This window comes from Gorilla gorilla, chromosome 4, assembly GCF_029281585.2.
Source record: "Gorilla gorilla gorilla isolate KB3781 chromosome 4, NHGRI_mGorGor1-v2.1_pri, whole genome shotgun sequence".
Lineage (NCBI taxonomy): Eukaryota > Metazoa > Chordata > Mammalia > Primates > Hominidae > Gorilla > Gorilla gorilla.
In genome coordinates this window covers 50,839,008-50,854,920 of record NC_073228.2, presented here as the reverse complement: position 1 = coordinate 50,854,920, position 15,913 = coordinate 50,839,008, and the positions used below count along the sequence as shown (strand labels likewise).

Below are 15,913 nucleotides of genomic sequence, written 5' to 3'. Positions count from 1 at the left end.
CTGACCTTAGAAGAACTTATCATTTGACCCTGGAGGGAAAACTAATGCTGGAAAATACAGAACCTGGCTAGAAACCCTGGGGTGCTGGGCTTGCCTGCCATGCCCACACCACAGGAGGCAGCTGGGGTAGGCATTGCCCTGCTGAGCCTCAGCAGTAGAGGAGGGGGCTGCCCTCCTGGCCTTGATCCCTGAAAGTCTCCTAGCAGAGGGAGGCACCAGCAGGGCCTCAGAGGATCTGAGTTGACAGAGGAGGAGGAGGAGGAGGCGTTTCCTCTGCACCAGTGATGCACACCTGCCCCAAGGTGGCCAAGAGCCAGGACCACTAAGCCTGGTGAGCACAGAGAAGCCCAGTGGGCATCCTCCAGGCAGAGGATTCCTCCCCACACCCTGCCTCCTTCCTCCCTCCTTCGTACTGCCCATGTCAAGCATGAGGCATGAGATCATGGCATACCTGAGGCAGCCAGGAAACACCATTGGCCAATGCCACACCTTGATTTGCAGTGATTCTCCAACCAGACAGATCGTCAGAGTCCCCATGAAGATTTGCAGCCCTGCTCCAACTCCCGCATCAGCAGCGCTCAGGACAAGCCTGCTGGTGGGGCTGTTTTACAAGCTCCCCAGCCAACTCAGGCTGGGAAGGCAGGAGGCAGCTTAGGGGGCTAAGGAGGGGGCAGAGAAGCTGAGGGGAGAGAGGGGGCTGCTGCAGGGCCCCCAGCCTCGGGTGGACAAGCCAGAGCCACAGGCTTCAGGGCAGGAGGAAGGAAAAGTAGAGCCCCACTGAGCCAGGACAGAGCAGCCTAGAATCGGGGCAAGCAGGGGCGAAATCTTGGGCAGGACATTCAGCCTCTCTGAGCCTCAGTTTCCTTCTCTGGGAAATGGGAATAACAGCCTTGCCTCACAGGCATATTAGGGGATTCGAGGCCAAATAAATAAAGCACCTGGAAAAGGCTGGTGGCTAGCGTTATGTTTATGAGCAGGTGTTTATAAAGTGCCTACTATGTGCCTGGCACTGTGCTGGGCACTCAGACTCAAAGAACAAGACAGAGAAGCCCTGGAAACATAGTCTTCTGGGGGAGAAAGTGGTAAAGACAATCCCAATACACTAATGTCAGGCCACGATGGGGTACTGGGGCCCTGCAGAGAAACAGAGAGAGCAGGGTCCCTGGGGAAGAACAAATGTCCAGGCCCAGGCTCTGCCCCTGTGACGGCTCCCGGGATCTGGGGAAATCTGTGAGTGCCAGGCCCACCTTTGGGGCTCCTCTCCCCTCCTGCATGTTTGATGCCCCCCTTCTGAAGGTGGGGCTGTCATAGCCCTTCACAATCCAACCACAGATCTGCAGCTTCTGCCTTGATGATGGGGTGAAACATTCTGTGCATTGGGCAGGGTGGGTGTGGACGAACTGTGAGTCCCTCCATGAGTCCCATAGCTGGGTCTCCAGTCCAGCCCAGGCACATGTCCTCAGCAGCCTGGGCCCACTTGGGGTGCCTGTTCTGCACAAACAAGGAGCCCGGACTCCTGTGTGAGTCTCAGGAAACCCCCAAGAGGGGCTCCCATTGCCCCCACCCCAGGAATGTGAGCAGGAAGCTGGTGCCTCCAGGGAAGGCTGCGGACCCCAGGGGGGTGTGGGAGAAAGAGTGGGCCTCTCTCAGGGATGTTTCTTCAAATGGTCACTACAGCTCAGGGTGAGGACGGGCCTCTGTCCAGCTCAGTTATCCCCTCAGCTCTGTGCATGGGGGGAGACCTGCCTGGCTCTGTTCCCTCTGTTCCCCTCATCTCCCCAAAACCTGGGTTGCCACAAGAGACCCACACTGCATAAAGGCTGAGGGACTGTTGTCAGTCCCTCAGGTCCCCTCGGGGCAGGCACTATCTCTCGGGGTCAGGACCAGTGTCTCCTCCTTCCCCTGGCAGGATGTCCTGCAGGGAGATGGATGTAGTGGGGGACACTCATCTCCCCCTGGACATGCTACCAGGTCAGCCCCTGAAAGGGGGATCCAGAGGTAGGCTACCACTGGCATGGACCTGGCCTGAGAATCATATGTGTGTGTCCGTCACTCAAGACCAGGTGTGGCAGCTCCAAGGGCAACCACAGATCTGCAGCTTCTGCCTTGATGACAGGGTGGAACATTCTGTGCAGTGGGCAGGGAGTGTGTGGATAAACTGTGAGTCCCTCCATGAGTCCCATAGCTGGGTCCCCAGTCCACCCCAGGCACACGTCCCCAGCAGCCTGGGCCCACTTGGGGTGCCTGGACAGACAAAGCCGCTCGAGTCTCCCCACCATCCCCTGGCTCAGCTGTCTGGGCACACCGGGGGGCTCCCCCATTCTGGCATCCTGAGCCCCTCACCCACTTTGTGGAGAAGGGTTTCTTCCCCAGCAGAGGGGCACAGTCTGGGGCTGTCTCTGGCCCTCCCCACACTCTGACCCCTCCTCACTTGCCCCATCAGTAATTGTGGACCCCAGGATCTACAGAGGGGAGAGAGAGCCCTGCCTGGAACCTGAGGTGGGGCAGGAGGTGGGGTTGGGCTCCTCTTCCCGGCACGGAAGCGGGGCCCACTCCCCTCCCGTGCCTGTCTCCACTATTGACCCCCTAGGCTCCGGGACAAGGGCTGAGTCACTGCTCCTTGGAGCCTCAGTGTCCCCATCCACACAACGAGGTGCCTTCCCCCAGGCCCTCCCTGCTTCCTGGGACTATTCAGATAAACGAAGTCACCCTCCGGAATGAGCCATCTGCAGCCCAGGGCTGGTTCTTCTGATTGTGGCGGGATGTGTGGTGGGGGCCTGGTGCAAACAGTGCCTCCCTCCTGCCCTCCATGGCACCACATTTGCTGCCAGACAACAGGGAGACGTCAGCCTCTGTTGGAGCAGAGCCTGCCCTTGCTTTAAGTCTTGCAGATGCTGCTGCAGGTACGAGTCCCCGACTCCAGGCAGCCATCTCCCCTGCAGAGAGAAACTCTCTCCCAGGATGTCTTAGCTCCAAGGTCCAGGGAGGGCCTGTGACCAGCCCAGTCACCCATACCCCAGCGGTCAGTACCCACCCCCATCCCTGGCCTCTGCCAGTCCCAAACCCCCACCAACCCAGGCTCAGAGGGCTCTGGTCACTCCCATTTTCCTCAGGCCTGGGCCCCACCCCCAGCCTCCAGGCATGAGGAGAGAGAGGGTGTTTGGGGGCCCTGGTCTGATTCTGCAGCAGCAGAGACACCGCAGGTCCAGCAGTGATGAGGTGGAGGCACCCTCCTCCTCCCACGACCCCCCTGCTTGAAGAAAACCAGGAAAGCAGGCCAACCCACCTGGCAGTTTCTGGATTTACTAGAAGGAAGATTTCCAGGTGTCAGGCTCACCTCCCACAGACTGTTCCCCACAGCCACGTTTGCTGCCACCAGCAAGAGCTGGGGCTGGTGCTCAGAGGGTGCCGGGAGTGGCTGGAGCAGGACTGTTCCTTCTCATTTTCCCAAGAGGCAGTTTCTACCCTCCCTCACGCCACCACTGTCCCTAGTGGGGAACCAAAGAGGACCCAGACTGCCAGGGAGAGTGGCACTGCTCCCTGGGCACAGCCACCCCATCTGCAGTGCCCCCCACTCCACCCCGTCCCCATCCCGAGCAACAGCTGACCATGTGAGGAAGCATCCCTGAGAGAGGCCCCACCCTTTCTCCCACACCTGCCTGGGGTCCGTAGCCTTCCCTGAAAACACCAGCCTCCCACTCACATTCCCAGGGCGGAGGCAATGGGGGCCTCTCTTGGGGATTTCCTGAGACTCACACAGGAGTCTGGGCCCCAACCACCCAGCCTGCCTCCCCCACCCACCCTCCCTTTGTGCTTATCCCAGCCCTTGCCCACCTCCTGCCCCATCTAGGGGTAGGGCACGGCCCACAGGACCGAGAGGAACACCTGATTGAGTGAGTCATCTCTGAGGATTCAGGCTCCCACACCTGAGATCTTCCCATCCATTTATGGATGAGAAAGCAAGGCTCAGTGAGGGGAAGTGACTGCCTAACTTCTCGAGGTCACAGAGCTACTCACAGGGCAAGCAGTGGCCACCTAGGACTGCACCTGATACACCAATTCCACCCCGGGTCTAGCGCAGCCTGGACCACCCCCTGAAAATCCCCAGCCCTTGGGAGAGGCAAGCACCCCCTTCCAAACTCTCCCCAGACTTACTCTTTATGCTGGTCTAAGCTGACCCCTGACCTGCCAATCAACAACGGTGGGTATCCAAGCACCATCTCCCCTCACCCTCACTCCTTCCCATTTCACCCTTTTGTCCCTAGTGCCCACTTCAGGGGCCACAACAAGGACACATTTCATAGCTGAGTCAACAAGCTTTATTGTCATCAGGCAAGGAAGCATGGGGAAGGGACTGAAGCAGGGGGCTGAGGCTGGAGAGGCCGGAGACTGTGGGGCAGATGGGGCGGCTGCCTCCCTGCCTCCTGGGTGGCTGGCCGGGGTAGCTGAGTCCTCAGCGGGTGGTCTGGTGGACCTGCTCGCGGGAGGAGATGACCTTGCCATCCTGGACCTCTTCCACAATGGTACGCACCTGACGGGTGGTCACCGCTGCAGGAGAAGCAGGGGCTTTAAAGTGGGTAGGGGCCAGGAGACCCTCGTTTGCCCCCTAACCCTCATGGACAGGAGCCGGCTCTCTCCCTCGTCCTCCCCCAGGTGCTGTGAGTGCCTCCACTGGCACCTCGACATCACACTGCACACACATCCCTCCTGTCGCTGCCACCACCTCCCTTCCATCCCATCCCTCTGCCAGTGGCCCTGTGTGAGTCTTGCCTCCCCAGATGGGTTATTTGATTCTGATCCAGTGTGTCCTGCCACGGAGGAGCCATGTAGACTCCATGAAATCTGTCTCCATTTCTCTGCAGTCTCCAGGACATAGATTTTCTACCATCTCCCCCATCAGACTGGGATCGCCAAGACAAAAACCAGGCCCCTATCTCCTCCATTAGACTAGGAACCCTAAGGCTAGAATCATATATTCTCCATCAGATTGGAATTTGGAGGACAAGGACCATGTCCCTATCTCCCATCAGGCTACAGTCCCCAGAGACAGGACTGTTTTTGCTCATTAAAAAGCTGTCAAGAGCAAAGATCATGAGACCATGTTCCTATCTTCCCATCAGATGACAATCTCCAGAGCTGGGACCTGTCTCCTCCATCAGACTAGGATCTCCAAGGTAAGGACCAGTTCCCTGCCCCACCCCCATCAGACCAGACAGTGTCTCTCTCATTTGATCTTTTCCTGAGTATCAATCCTCAGTGCTAATGGGTCACTTCTCCCTGCTGAGGGACAGCCATCAACTCCTGGAGCTCCTGGGGACCCTGCCCCAGCAACGTGCAGGTGGGCTGCCTGTCCCATGCACCCAACCCCCAGGGCCGAAGCCACAAAGATGCTTACGTTCTTTCTTGTACTGAGTCAGGCTGAAAGAAAAAAAAAAAAAAACAGAGAAGAAATTAGATGTGGGTCTGAGAGCCCCACCCCTGCCAAGAGGCCCCCAGCCCTGACCCCAGGTGCCCCCACTCACTGGGCATCCTCGCCCTCCAGCAGGCGGCGGTAGGTGGCGATCTCCTGCTCCAGCCGCGTCTTCACATCCAGCAGGATTTTGTATTCCTGGTTCTGCTGCTCCATCTCGCAGCGAAGCTGGGCCAGCTGCTCCTCCACGCTGCCAATCAGCCCCTGGATCTGGGACAGCTGCACGCAGTAGCGGTTCTCTGTCTCCGCCAGGTTGCCCTCCAGGGATGCTTTCTGCAGGAGGGCAGGAAGACCAGGGGTCAGTGAGGGTGGTCAATGCCCCCTTCTGGGCCCTCCCCCATGCGCAGGACTGTTCCTACCATGCTGAGCTGGGACTGTAGCTCAATCTCCAAGGCCTGCATGGTGCGCCGGAGCTCCGAGATCTCACTCTTGCCACTCTGCACCAGCTCACTGTTGGTGGCCACCTCGCGGTTCAGTTCCTCTGTCTGCAGACAGGACACAGGACAGGGCGGTGTGAGCCTGGATCCCTCTCCCAAGTCAGGCCTCCTCCCAAATCTAACTGTGGAGAGAGTGTGCCTTCTCACCAGCTTCCCACATCCCAAAGCCCAGAAACATGCCATTTGAAATGTTAACTTTTTATGGCTAATCCCTGCGTGTGGGAGGCACAGACCGGAAACTTGAGAACAAGCCAGAACATGTAGCCTGGCTCTTGATGCTAGTTCCTGACTTCTTGAGGGAGAGGTGGGGACTCCCAAGGTCTTTACCCTCTGCCTTTACTCTGTGGGAGCTCCCTACCTCCCCACCCACCCGCCAGATCCCAGCTTGAGCTCAGCTCCATGTCTGTTGATGCAGTGGGTGACCCTGTGGTCCATGCAGCTTGCTGAGGAGGGGCACCTCCAAGACATCTGGCCGTGGGCTTACTGTCAGTGCTAAGGCCCCTGAGCCCCAGCCCCTAAGAGAGCCCTCTGGCCTGCAGCAGCCCCCACCTTGCTGAAGAACCAATCCTCGGCATCCTTGCGGTTCTTCTCTGCCATCTTCTCATACTGGTCACGCATCTCGTTCAGGATGCGGCTCAGGTCCACGCCTGGGGCAGCGTCCATCTCCACATTGATCTCACCACCCACCTGGCCTCGCAGGGCGTTCATCTCCTATGGAAAAAGGGGATGTGGATGTGCGCATCTGGACCCATCCTGACCTCTCACTCCCAAGCCTTCCCCCACAAGGGGACCCCACTTCCCACAAGGACCCCTCCTTTGTTCTCCCTCTGCTCTATCTGACCCTCTAAATTATTTTTATTCATCTGTTCAGTATTGCCTCCACCATCAGACTCTATCTCCCCCATTAGACCAAGGACTCTCCAAAATAAAATCTAATTATTAGGCCTATGCCCCCAAAATTTCCCCTCTAATTTCCAAGCTTCTATGTAGATGTTCAGCTTTGAGAGTTTGAAATGGGACAAGAAGATTTCCTTGCTTATCCCCCACCCTCATGAGGGAGGCAGGGTAGGTAGAGGGAGCCTCTGCAGGCCCCTGGGAGGTTCCTTGTGTACAGAGAAGCAGTGTGGTACAAAGAGGAGTCTGCCCTGCACACTGGACCCCAAGGATCAGGGCTCTGCAGACAGGGAAGCCCTCTAAGGTGACTAATCCCGGTGCACCTGCTCTGCTCTCTCCCACGGCCTCAGCCATTGCCCAGCCCAGGGCTCTGCCACCCACTCCTCAGCATCTTTGACCTTCTGCCCCAGCCACCTCACCTCCTCGTGGTTCTTCTTCAGGTAGGCCAGCTCCTCCTTGAGGTTCTCAATCTGCATCTCCAGATCGGCTCTGGCCAGGGTCAGCTCATCCAGCACCCTGCGCAGGCCATTGATGTCGGCCTCCACACTCAGGCGCAGGGCCTGCTCTGTCTCAAACCTGCCGTGGGAATCAGAGACTTCAGCCCAGTCTGCTTGGACCTGCAGATCCAGGTCCTGGCTGCTCACCTGCCTTCATTTTGCCAGGACTCTAAGGAGTTGGAAGGGCTGATGAGAGGGTCGAGTGGAAATGAATTCCAGCCCCGGGACCCCGGGACCATCACAGGGCCAGATCCCACGCCCACCAGCTTCCTTACTTCTCTCTGCCTCCTGCCTCCCCTCCTTCTCTTCTATTCCCTGCCTAAGCTCGGCAACCTTCAGAACTGGCTGCCTTCACTGCATCCTGGACTAAGGAGTGGGGCTCCTAGGACTGCCCCACCCTGAGCTCCTGGGCCTTGCCACAAGCAACCAAGGAATCCTGGGGTCAGGAGGGGTACCCTGAGATCCTCCCCCAGCTGGCCCAGGCTGCCCAAGGCCACAGCTAGGACTCACTTGGTGCGGAAGTCATCAGCAGCCAGACGGGCATTGTCAATCTGTAGCAGGATGTTGGCATTGTCCACGGTGGCTGTGAGGATCTGAGGAGAAGGGAGAGTAGTCAGGTCATTGGATGGGGGTGGCTGAGCCCACACCAGGGTTCTGAGCAGATCTTCCTGCCTCAGGGCCTCTCTTCTCGCCCAGCCCCTCCCTTGCCCCGTGCTGTATTATTGGCAGAGGAGGGGCAAACAGGAGTCTGAAGGGCTGAAAGGTGCCTCTTCTTCCCCTGATATTCAGTACCCCACCAGACCCCCATGGCAGGCTCAGCCTTAAAGGAGAAGAGACAGCTGGCTGGGAGTATGAGGCAACCAGAAAAGAATGGGAAAATGTCCCCAGGGCAGAAGCTGTCCCAGAATTCTAGAACAAGGGAGGGGATGTGGGCAACCCCCTCGTTTTACAGTCAGCTAGAGGGTGCCCCTGACAGGCTCCCCCAAAATGAGGCTAAAGGAGCCCTCACTAAAGAGTGGTTCCAAATCAGAAGTCAGGACCCCTCCTAATCCCTAACCCTGGGCGCCAGCCAGCAGCCCCGCCCCCTGGGGTTTGCTGAGCCCGTCTTAAGGGACAGCAGGAGGAAAGGAGAAGCCAGAAAAATCCCCAAACAAGACACATCAGAGGCCTTCCCCACACTGAGGTCCCGCCCCCTCCTTTCTGCCTCCTCCTGCAGCAGGTGCTATCAGGAGCTCACTCAGACACCCCCACTCCACATCACCCAAAACCCCCTCCTGTTGACCCCTGCTCCAAAGGAGCAAGACACCACACATCCAGCGGCCCACGGGCCCAGCCCTCCATCTGCATCCTCCTGCCTCATCCTACAACCTCTCCAGGTGGCGGAGCTCCACGAGGGAGAAACTGAGGCTCCAAGGGGCTCCACGAGGCCTCTTTGTTCCTGACTCAGCCTGCTGTCCCCAGAAAAGGGGGATGTGAGCCACACAGGGGCCCCAAGGCAGGTTCCCAGAAGCCAAGCCACAGCCAAACCACCCTTGGCTCCCTGAGACCCTATGGCTAGACTCCAGGCCTTTGGCCAAGGCAGGAGTTGGGGGGAAGAAGTCATGCCCCCCGGAGACCCCTCCCACCAGCAGGCCCTACCTTGTTCTGCAGCTCCTCAATTGTCCTGTAGTACTGGCTGTAGTCACGGGCTGGCCCCGGGGCCTGCCTCTGGTACCAGTCACGGATCTTCACCTCCAGCTCAGTGTTGGCCTCCTCCAGGGCACGCACCTTGTCCAGGTAGGAGGCCAGGCGGTCATTGAGGTTCTGCATGGTGGCCTTCTCACCTCCAGCCAGCAGCCCATCAACACCCCCAAAGCTGCTGCCATAGCCACCACCAGAGCCAAAGCTGTAGCAGCTGGAGTAGCTGCTACCCCCGAGGGTGCTGCCCAGGCCGCCAGCAGATCCCAGCCTGCAGGAGCCAGCACCCAGGCCGCCAGACAGCCGGCAGGAGGTGCGGGATGAGCCGCCCCCCAGGCCGGAGGAGCCCTTGATGGAGCTGGAGGAGGTGAACTGGCGGATGGTGGTGGTCATGGTGGGGGCAGCAGGAGGCAGGCACACAGGAGAAGGGCTGGAGAGGAGAGAGGCAAGTTGTGTAGGGCTGCCGGGGTTCGCCCGCTTCCTTTATAGGCCACCAAGTGGGCGTAGCGATTACAACAGGCTTGCTCCTCTGTTTCCATTCCCCTGGGCTTTCATCACCACTGGCCACCTGCCAGCTCCCAGGTGGCTGAGGGCCCCCCTCCCCGCCCATCATCAGGAATTTGCCTCATTTCTCCAAATCCTCATGCTGGGTGCCGTGCGTGTGCGTGCCTCTGGTCTCAGGCCCGTCACCTGTGATTCAGGCGGGCCCTCCAGCTATGCTTTCCCATGACCTAATACGGAGAAGAGGAGAAGGCAGGACGTCACCGTCCCCAGGCCCTCCCAGGCAGCCACCACCCCAGCCCGGCCCGCCTCAACCCTGTCTGGTGGGGAAATGGGTTGCAGTGTCAGGTGACCCCCCCGCCAAAGTTGCTGTCTTTCACCCCACACTGCTCCACCCACGGTGCTGGCCCCGGGGCTGGGTGCTGAAGAGAAAGAGGAGACCGAGAGCCTATCCTGCCTTGGAAACTAAGCCCAAACCCACCAGGCCCACCTCACAGCATAGAAATGCCATCAAGCCTCGGAGACCAACCCACATCACAGATAAAGAAATTGGGGCTCCAGAGGGGTGCAGTGTCCACACTGGCCCCTTCTGCAGAGCCTGACACCCAGGAATGCACTCTAGGGGCTACAGTTCCATCCAGTCAGCTTCTGACCCTGCCCCATCCCTAGAAGCCCTTGCTAACCCAGTCTCTTCGTGTAAACCTTTCCCCAGGTTTACACTCCAGGCTGGGGTGGGCAAACAGGGGCTCAGCTATAGGATGGGGAAATGGTGGGCTGTGCCAAATGAGAGGGGGATGCCCCCTTCCACTCCCCTCACCCTTCTGTACCCCAAGAGACCTCAGGGTCAGGTGACGGGCATTTATCTCAGGTCTCAGCCCACAGGAAACCTAAAGGACATTGCCCAAGAAGAGGCTCTTACAGAGACCCCAGCCAGCCCCCTTCCCACTCCAGGCTCCCCAAGATGTGGCTCCTCAGGTGGGCCATGTGCCCCACCCCACAGCCCCACCCTGCCCTGCCCACCACCCCAAGCCCGGCCCTGGGTCCCAGGGTCCCGCCAGGCCCGCTGGGTGGAATGTGGTCATGTTTCAGACTGTCGATGGCTTCCACTTCCCAGACAGGCCCAGACGGCCCCGCCAGCAGCCGAGAGACATTCCTCAATAGCCCAGTGGCTGCCAAGCCACCAAAGCAAACAGGACGCCCCCTACGCGTACACACACAGCGGCCACCCCGCCCCACACACACCCCGAGCTGGGGCAGAGCCGGTCTGGTTTCCTGGGCTGGCTGCGTCACTGCCACCCCCTCTCACTCATCAATGCCCTGGACCACTCCTTCAGAAGCCCCTCCCCACCGAGCCCCTCTCCTTCTGCTCTTGAACGCGCCCTGGGCTGAGGCAGGGAGTGCTCCCCAACAGGCGCCATCCTTGGAAAGTCTGTGTGGCCCTCCCAGGGACCAGCCACAGGTGACACGGACTCAGGGGCTGATTCTTAGAAACTTTTCCCAATACAAGGGGCTGTCCCATCCCTCCACCCTTAATCTTTCCGCCTCCTCCCCTCTCATCTTTCCAGGAGCCCCAGGCCTGGATGGAGTGGGCAGAACAGATTGGCAGGTGGCAAGCCGATACCCAAACACTCAATAAACTCTCCACCTCCCTCAGTCCCTCAGCCCACACTGCCCCAAACCAATGAGCAGATCAGATCACACGAGGCATTGGACTTGGAGCAAAGCTTTAACAGTAGGCACTGGACAAACCCAGGAGGCCTCCTCAGTGAGGGGCTGCAGAAAGTAGATACAGAAAGACAACAGGTCATGCACCGGGGCCCAGAGGGACACTCGGGGCGTGGCAGTAGCATGCTGGGAGCTGGAGCTGATGGCTGTGCCGTGGCCCTCGAGGTGGGGCTGTCGCAGGCAGAAAGGGGCCTCAATGGGTGGAGAAGTGGACCTGCTCACAGAAGGAGACCACCTCTCCAACCTGGACTTCCTCCACGATGGCACACCTGGTGGCTGGTCACTGTGGCTGCAGGCGATGGAGGAGGGAGGTACAGGGAACATCAGGCAGGAGCTCTTCCCCCCACCTACCCCCGCGTCTGTGGTCCCCCCAGTCTCCCACACAGAAGGGTCCTCAGCCTCTCCCCTGCCTTGGGGTCCACACCGTAGGACAGGGCAGCTTCTTACCTTCCCGGGTGGGCTGCGAGGCCAGGGACAAGGAGTACTGAGTGGCCAGCCTGCAGGGAGAGAAGCACCCATCAGCCCAGGGATGCCAGCCAGCCCAGGCACCTGCAAGCACTGCTGGGGTGAAGTAGGCCCTGGCAGAGGAGGTTCCCCTAAATTGGTGAAAAATCACAGTTGGGAATGCACAGAAATTAGCACAGGCCCAAGAATGAAAGGGCAGGGGTTCAGCACAGCAGGAAGAAGAAAAAGAAACAGCACAGCAGTAGGCCTGGCGGCACTCTGTGGCTACTCACCAGGAATTTACAAGGAGAAGCTGAGCAAGTGGTTTTTCCATAACCCAGAGGGCCCAACAAAGAGACCCAATTAAAGCAGGAGAGACTGTTGTTAGACTATAGATGGACTTCACCATTTCCGGGGAGCAAAAAGCTGCAATGTGTGACTAAGCATGGAGACTCCGGGACACTCTCAGCTGAAGGCCTGATCACCCTTCCCAACTGCAAACCCAACCACCACCCACCTTGCTCTTCACCACTCACACAGTCATCAGAACCAGAAACCCAGGGCCATCAATGCCTGCTCCTTCATGTGTTCTCCCGACACTTACTGAGTCCTGACTGTGAGCCATGCGTACCCCGAGATCCAGGCATCCAGTCCCGCTGTTTTGAGCTATAACCTCTCTTCTGCGTGCACCACCTTCCTTCCCCTGCCCCCCTACCCGCCACCGCGCAGGACTTCTCTGGCCAGACTCCCTGCTCCAGCCCCCTGACACATCTCTCTGGCCCCGCCCTGACCCCTCTGATCCATTTCTCCCTCTGCAGCCAGAGTGAATGTTCTAAAATCTCTTGATGTTCATTTCACTCTCCTGCTCCAAATCCCTCCATGGCTCCCCATTGCCTGTGTGATCTAGTCCAGACGCTTTAACTTGGCATTCAAGGCTCCTCAGCCAGACTCCAGCCTGCATCGTCAGTTTCACCTCCTGCAAACCCCAACAGGTTCCGACATTCACACCTCCTGAACTTCGCTGGTGCTCAGACACCAACTTCTCCCTGGGTGAAGCGGGCCCCCAGCCCACCCCAACAGGCACCCTGGTACACACTCACTGGGCATCCTCAACCTCCAGCAAGCGGCGGTAGGTGGCGATCTCCTGCTCCAGCCACATCTTCACGTCCAGAAGGACCTGGTGCTTGTGGTCCTGGTGCTCCGTGTCGCAGCAGAGCTCGCACAGCTGCTGCTCCATGCTTCTGATAAGCCCCTGCAGCTGGGCCGGCTGGGTCCTGTAACACACCTCCATCTCCACGAGGCTGCCCTCCAGCGATGCTTTCTGTGGGCCAAGAGATAGGTGGTGTGATGAGTTGGACCTGGGACCCTTCCCCATGGCAGAGCACTACAGAGGAGCCCCTCCTGTATGGGGCTGTGGGTGCTGCCAGCACAATGGGGTGGTAGTACACCCAGCCACTGAGTGTGAAGGGACAGGCTGGGTGGGGACTCTGGTTCTCCAAGCAGGGGTCTACAAGGCTGGGCTCACCCTGGGGTGACAGGTACAGGGTGGGGAGGGGACAGAGGCCCTACCTTGCTGAGCTGGGACGGTTCAGGTTCTGCACAGAGACGTAGAGCTCCATATCTCTATCCAGCCACTCTGCAGGGCTTCTGTGTTGGTGGCCTTCTCGCAGTTCAGCCCCTCTCTCTGGAAGGCAGAGTGGGCCACAGGGGTTTAAGGAGGCTTTCAGAAGTGGGGCACAGGAAAGGGGCTGCTCCTGAACCCTCACCTCCCAGAACCATCCCCTAGCCTCTCCCTGGCCTCTATGTGGCCCCAAAGGCACCTGCACACAGAGAGCCTCTGCACCCACATTGGAACTTGGAGGAATTCAGCCTGCTCTGCGGTCATTTGCATTTCTTTTTCCTACCGAACTGCAGCACCTCAAAGACAGGCACTGGGTGTTATTCTTTTGCGCCTGTTGCTGTCCCTAGGATACCGGAGATACTCAGCCTGTGCTTGCCAAGGTTATACATATGTATTCAAATACGCACATCCTGTAAACAGCTGTGGTGGAAACCCAAGACCAGACTTGTAGAGACCTGGATCTATTTTGCAGGCCACAGTGAAGGGCTGTGTGAGCTTGAGTCCTCTCTGAGCCTCACATTTTACATCTAAAACATGAGGGGCTGGTCCAACTGGTTTCAAAAAGTCCTTCCAACTGGGACAGCCTGTGGATCTGCCAGTGCTCCAGCTGCACCAGCATGCAGCACATGTGCCCACACGTGTACACACCTGCTTACACACGGCCACCCACCATGCTGAAGAACCAGCCCTCGGCATCCTTGCAGCTCTTCTCCACCAATGTCTTGTCCTGGTCACGCATCTCATTCAGGATGCAGCTCAGGTTCACTCCAGGCACAGTGTCCATCTTCACACTGACATCCTCGTCCACCTGACCTCAAAGGACGTTCATTTCCTGGGCAGAGAGGACAGCAGAAGCTCACCCAAGGCCATCCTGGAGAAAGACCCTGGGGCCTGCCTTCTTTCCCTCGGAGAGACAGGTACAGATGACAGACAGACAGACACAGATAGGCCAACAGCTCCTCACCCTGAAGGTGGAGGTGGATGTTGTCATTTCTCAAACACACAGGGCTGTGAATATCAGCAACCTCCCCCAACACACACCGTGACGCAGGACTGGAATTCACCCATCCCCAACAAGTGCTAAGCCCCGAGAGATGACAACCCCCCAGCACGGTGGAGGATGACCACGGGTGACCTCACTCACTGCCCTGACCTTGCCCCCACCACTGCCTTGCCCCCACCACCAACCCCACAGCACAGGCATGCAGAAAGCAACCCTACGCTGGTGTCACCGCGCCAGGCCCCGTTAGCAAATGTTAATCTGCTGGAGGAAAGCAATTGTATAACCAGCCTCAAAGCCAGGGGGAAACACCTTCCGGGTGTCCTGCTTCTCGGGGAGTAGGCTCCCCCAGCTCAGAGCTCGGCTGAGAAGGAAGACACAGGACAGGGCATGTAAGGCCTCCTGACTGCCCCAGCAGGACCTTGGATCTCTAACCTTGGGTTGAGCTTTGGAGTCCCTGGGACCTAGAGCCTTCTGGAAAGGAGAGGCAGGAGAGGGGGCAGAGAGGTGGGGTGGATACGAGTCCAACAGACCTGAAGGAGGGTCCCTGTGCAGCCATAGATAAATCCCTTAACCTCTCTGAGCCTCCGTTTCTTCAAAGGTCAAAAGGAAGTAAGAGTATCTTTCTCCCAGCTGTTTTATCAGCTGAGATAATGGCTGTGAGTCACTTGTAGTGCTGGGCAGAAGTTCCTTGTTTTAATGACTATCACTATTATAATTAATTATAACAAGCATTGTGTTAATTATAATTAGCATTGTGTGTTCTTAAACTGAGTAACTTGGCCGGGCGCGGTGGCTCACGCCTGTAATCCCAGCACTTTGGGAGGCCGAGGCGGGCGGATCACGAGGTCAGGAGATCGAGACCATCCTGGCTAACACGGTGAAACCCCGTCTCTACTAAAAATACAAAAAATTAGCCGGGCGTGGTAGTGGGCGCCTGTAGTCCCAGCTACTCGGGAGGCTGAGGCAGGAGAATGGCGTGAACCCGGGAGGTGGAGCTTGCAGTGAGCCGAGATCGCACCACTGCACTCCAGCCTGGGCGACAAAGCAAGACTCCGTCTCAAAAAAAAAAAAAAACTGAGTAACTCATTAGTTAGTTAACTGCAGTGAGCTGAGCCTCAAGGGACAAATGAAGTCTATTTGGGACGAGGGGCTCCTCCAGGCCTCACGCAGTGTCCTCTGAGGGTCAGGGCTAGTCATCCATAAAAGACGGGAACTGGACTGAAAGCACAGCCCGGCCCAGGGAGGTTCTGGGCCCCAGCCTCGCTTGCTTCCAGGTGAATTTCTGCTGCGTTCCCTGAGTTGACCTCACCTGCTTGTGGTTCTTCTTCAGGTAGACCAGGTCCTCCTTGAGGTTCTCAATCTGCATCTCCAGGTTGTCCCCGGCCAGGGTCAGCTTGTCCAGCCCCTGGGGCAGCTCCAGAGACCCAGCCTCACTTGGTGCAGAGGTCATCGGCAGCCAGGTGGGCATCATCCACCTGTAGCCAGCACGAAGCTGGAATTACCGACCACAGCCACCAGGATCTGGGAGAGACAGGGGCTCCATAAGAAAATGCCCTTGGCAGCCTCCAGGAGACCCTCCAACACCCTTCCTACAGGCTTTTCGGAAGTGAGCCAGGGTGAGGGTGATGAGAGTCCCTGTGGTCT

General features: G+C 58.3%; 1 protein-coding gene and 1 pseudogene across 1 annotated transcript; both read right to left on the bottom strand.

Moving 5' to 3' along the window:
- Positions 1-4,307: 4,307 nt before the first annotated feature.
- On the bottom strand, positions 4,308-9,700 carry LOC101145065 (keratin, type I cytoskeletal 17). The gene is made up of 8 exons (XM_004041671.5): positions 8,937-9,700; positions 7,809-7,891; positions 7,221-7,377; positions 6,457-6,618; positions 5,830-5,955; positions 5,523-5,743; positions 5,396-5,418; positions 4,308-4,548 (listed from the first exon to the last, which is right to left on the bottom strand). Exons 1-8 carry the CDS (start codon positions 9,366-9,368, stop codon positions 4,454-4,456), a joined length of 1,299 nt encoding a protein of 432 aa, XP_004041719.3. The 5' UTR covers positions 9,369-9,700; the 3' UTR covers positions 4,308-4,453.
- A 1,558-nt stretch (positions 9,701-11,258) lies between these two features.
- LOC134758470 (keratin, type I cytoskeletal 42-like) lies at positions 11,259-15,692 on the bottom strand (annotated as a pseudogene).
- Positions 15,693-15,913: the final 221 nt, after the last annotated feature.

Bases quoted from the DNA above. Each gene is read 5' to 3' on its own strand.
- LOC101145065 (XM_004041671.5), bottom strand. From the start codon at position 9,368: ATGACCACCACCATCCGCCAGTTCACCTCCTCCAGCTCCATCAAGGGC. The intron at 7,378-7,808 runs GTGAGTCCTAGC...TTCCCACGGCAG, and splicing joins GCTGATGACTTCCGCACCAA to GTTTGAGACAGAGCAGGCCC. The intron at 6,619-7,220 runs GTGAGGTGGCTG...CTTTTTCCATAG, and splicing joins TGAAGAAGAACCACGAGGAG to GAGATGAACGCCCTGCGAGG.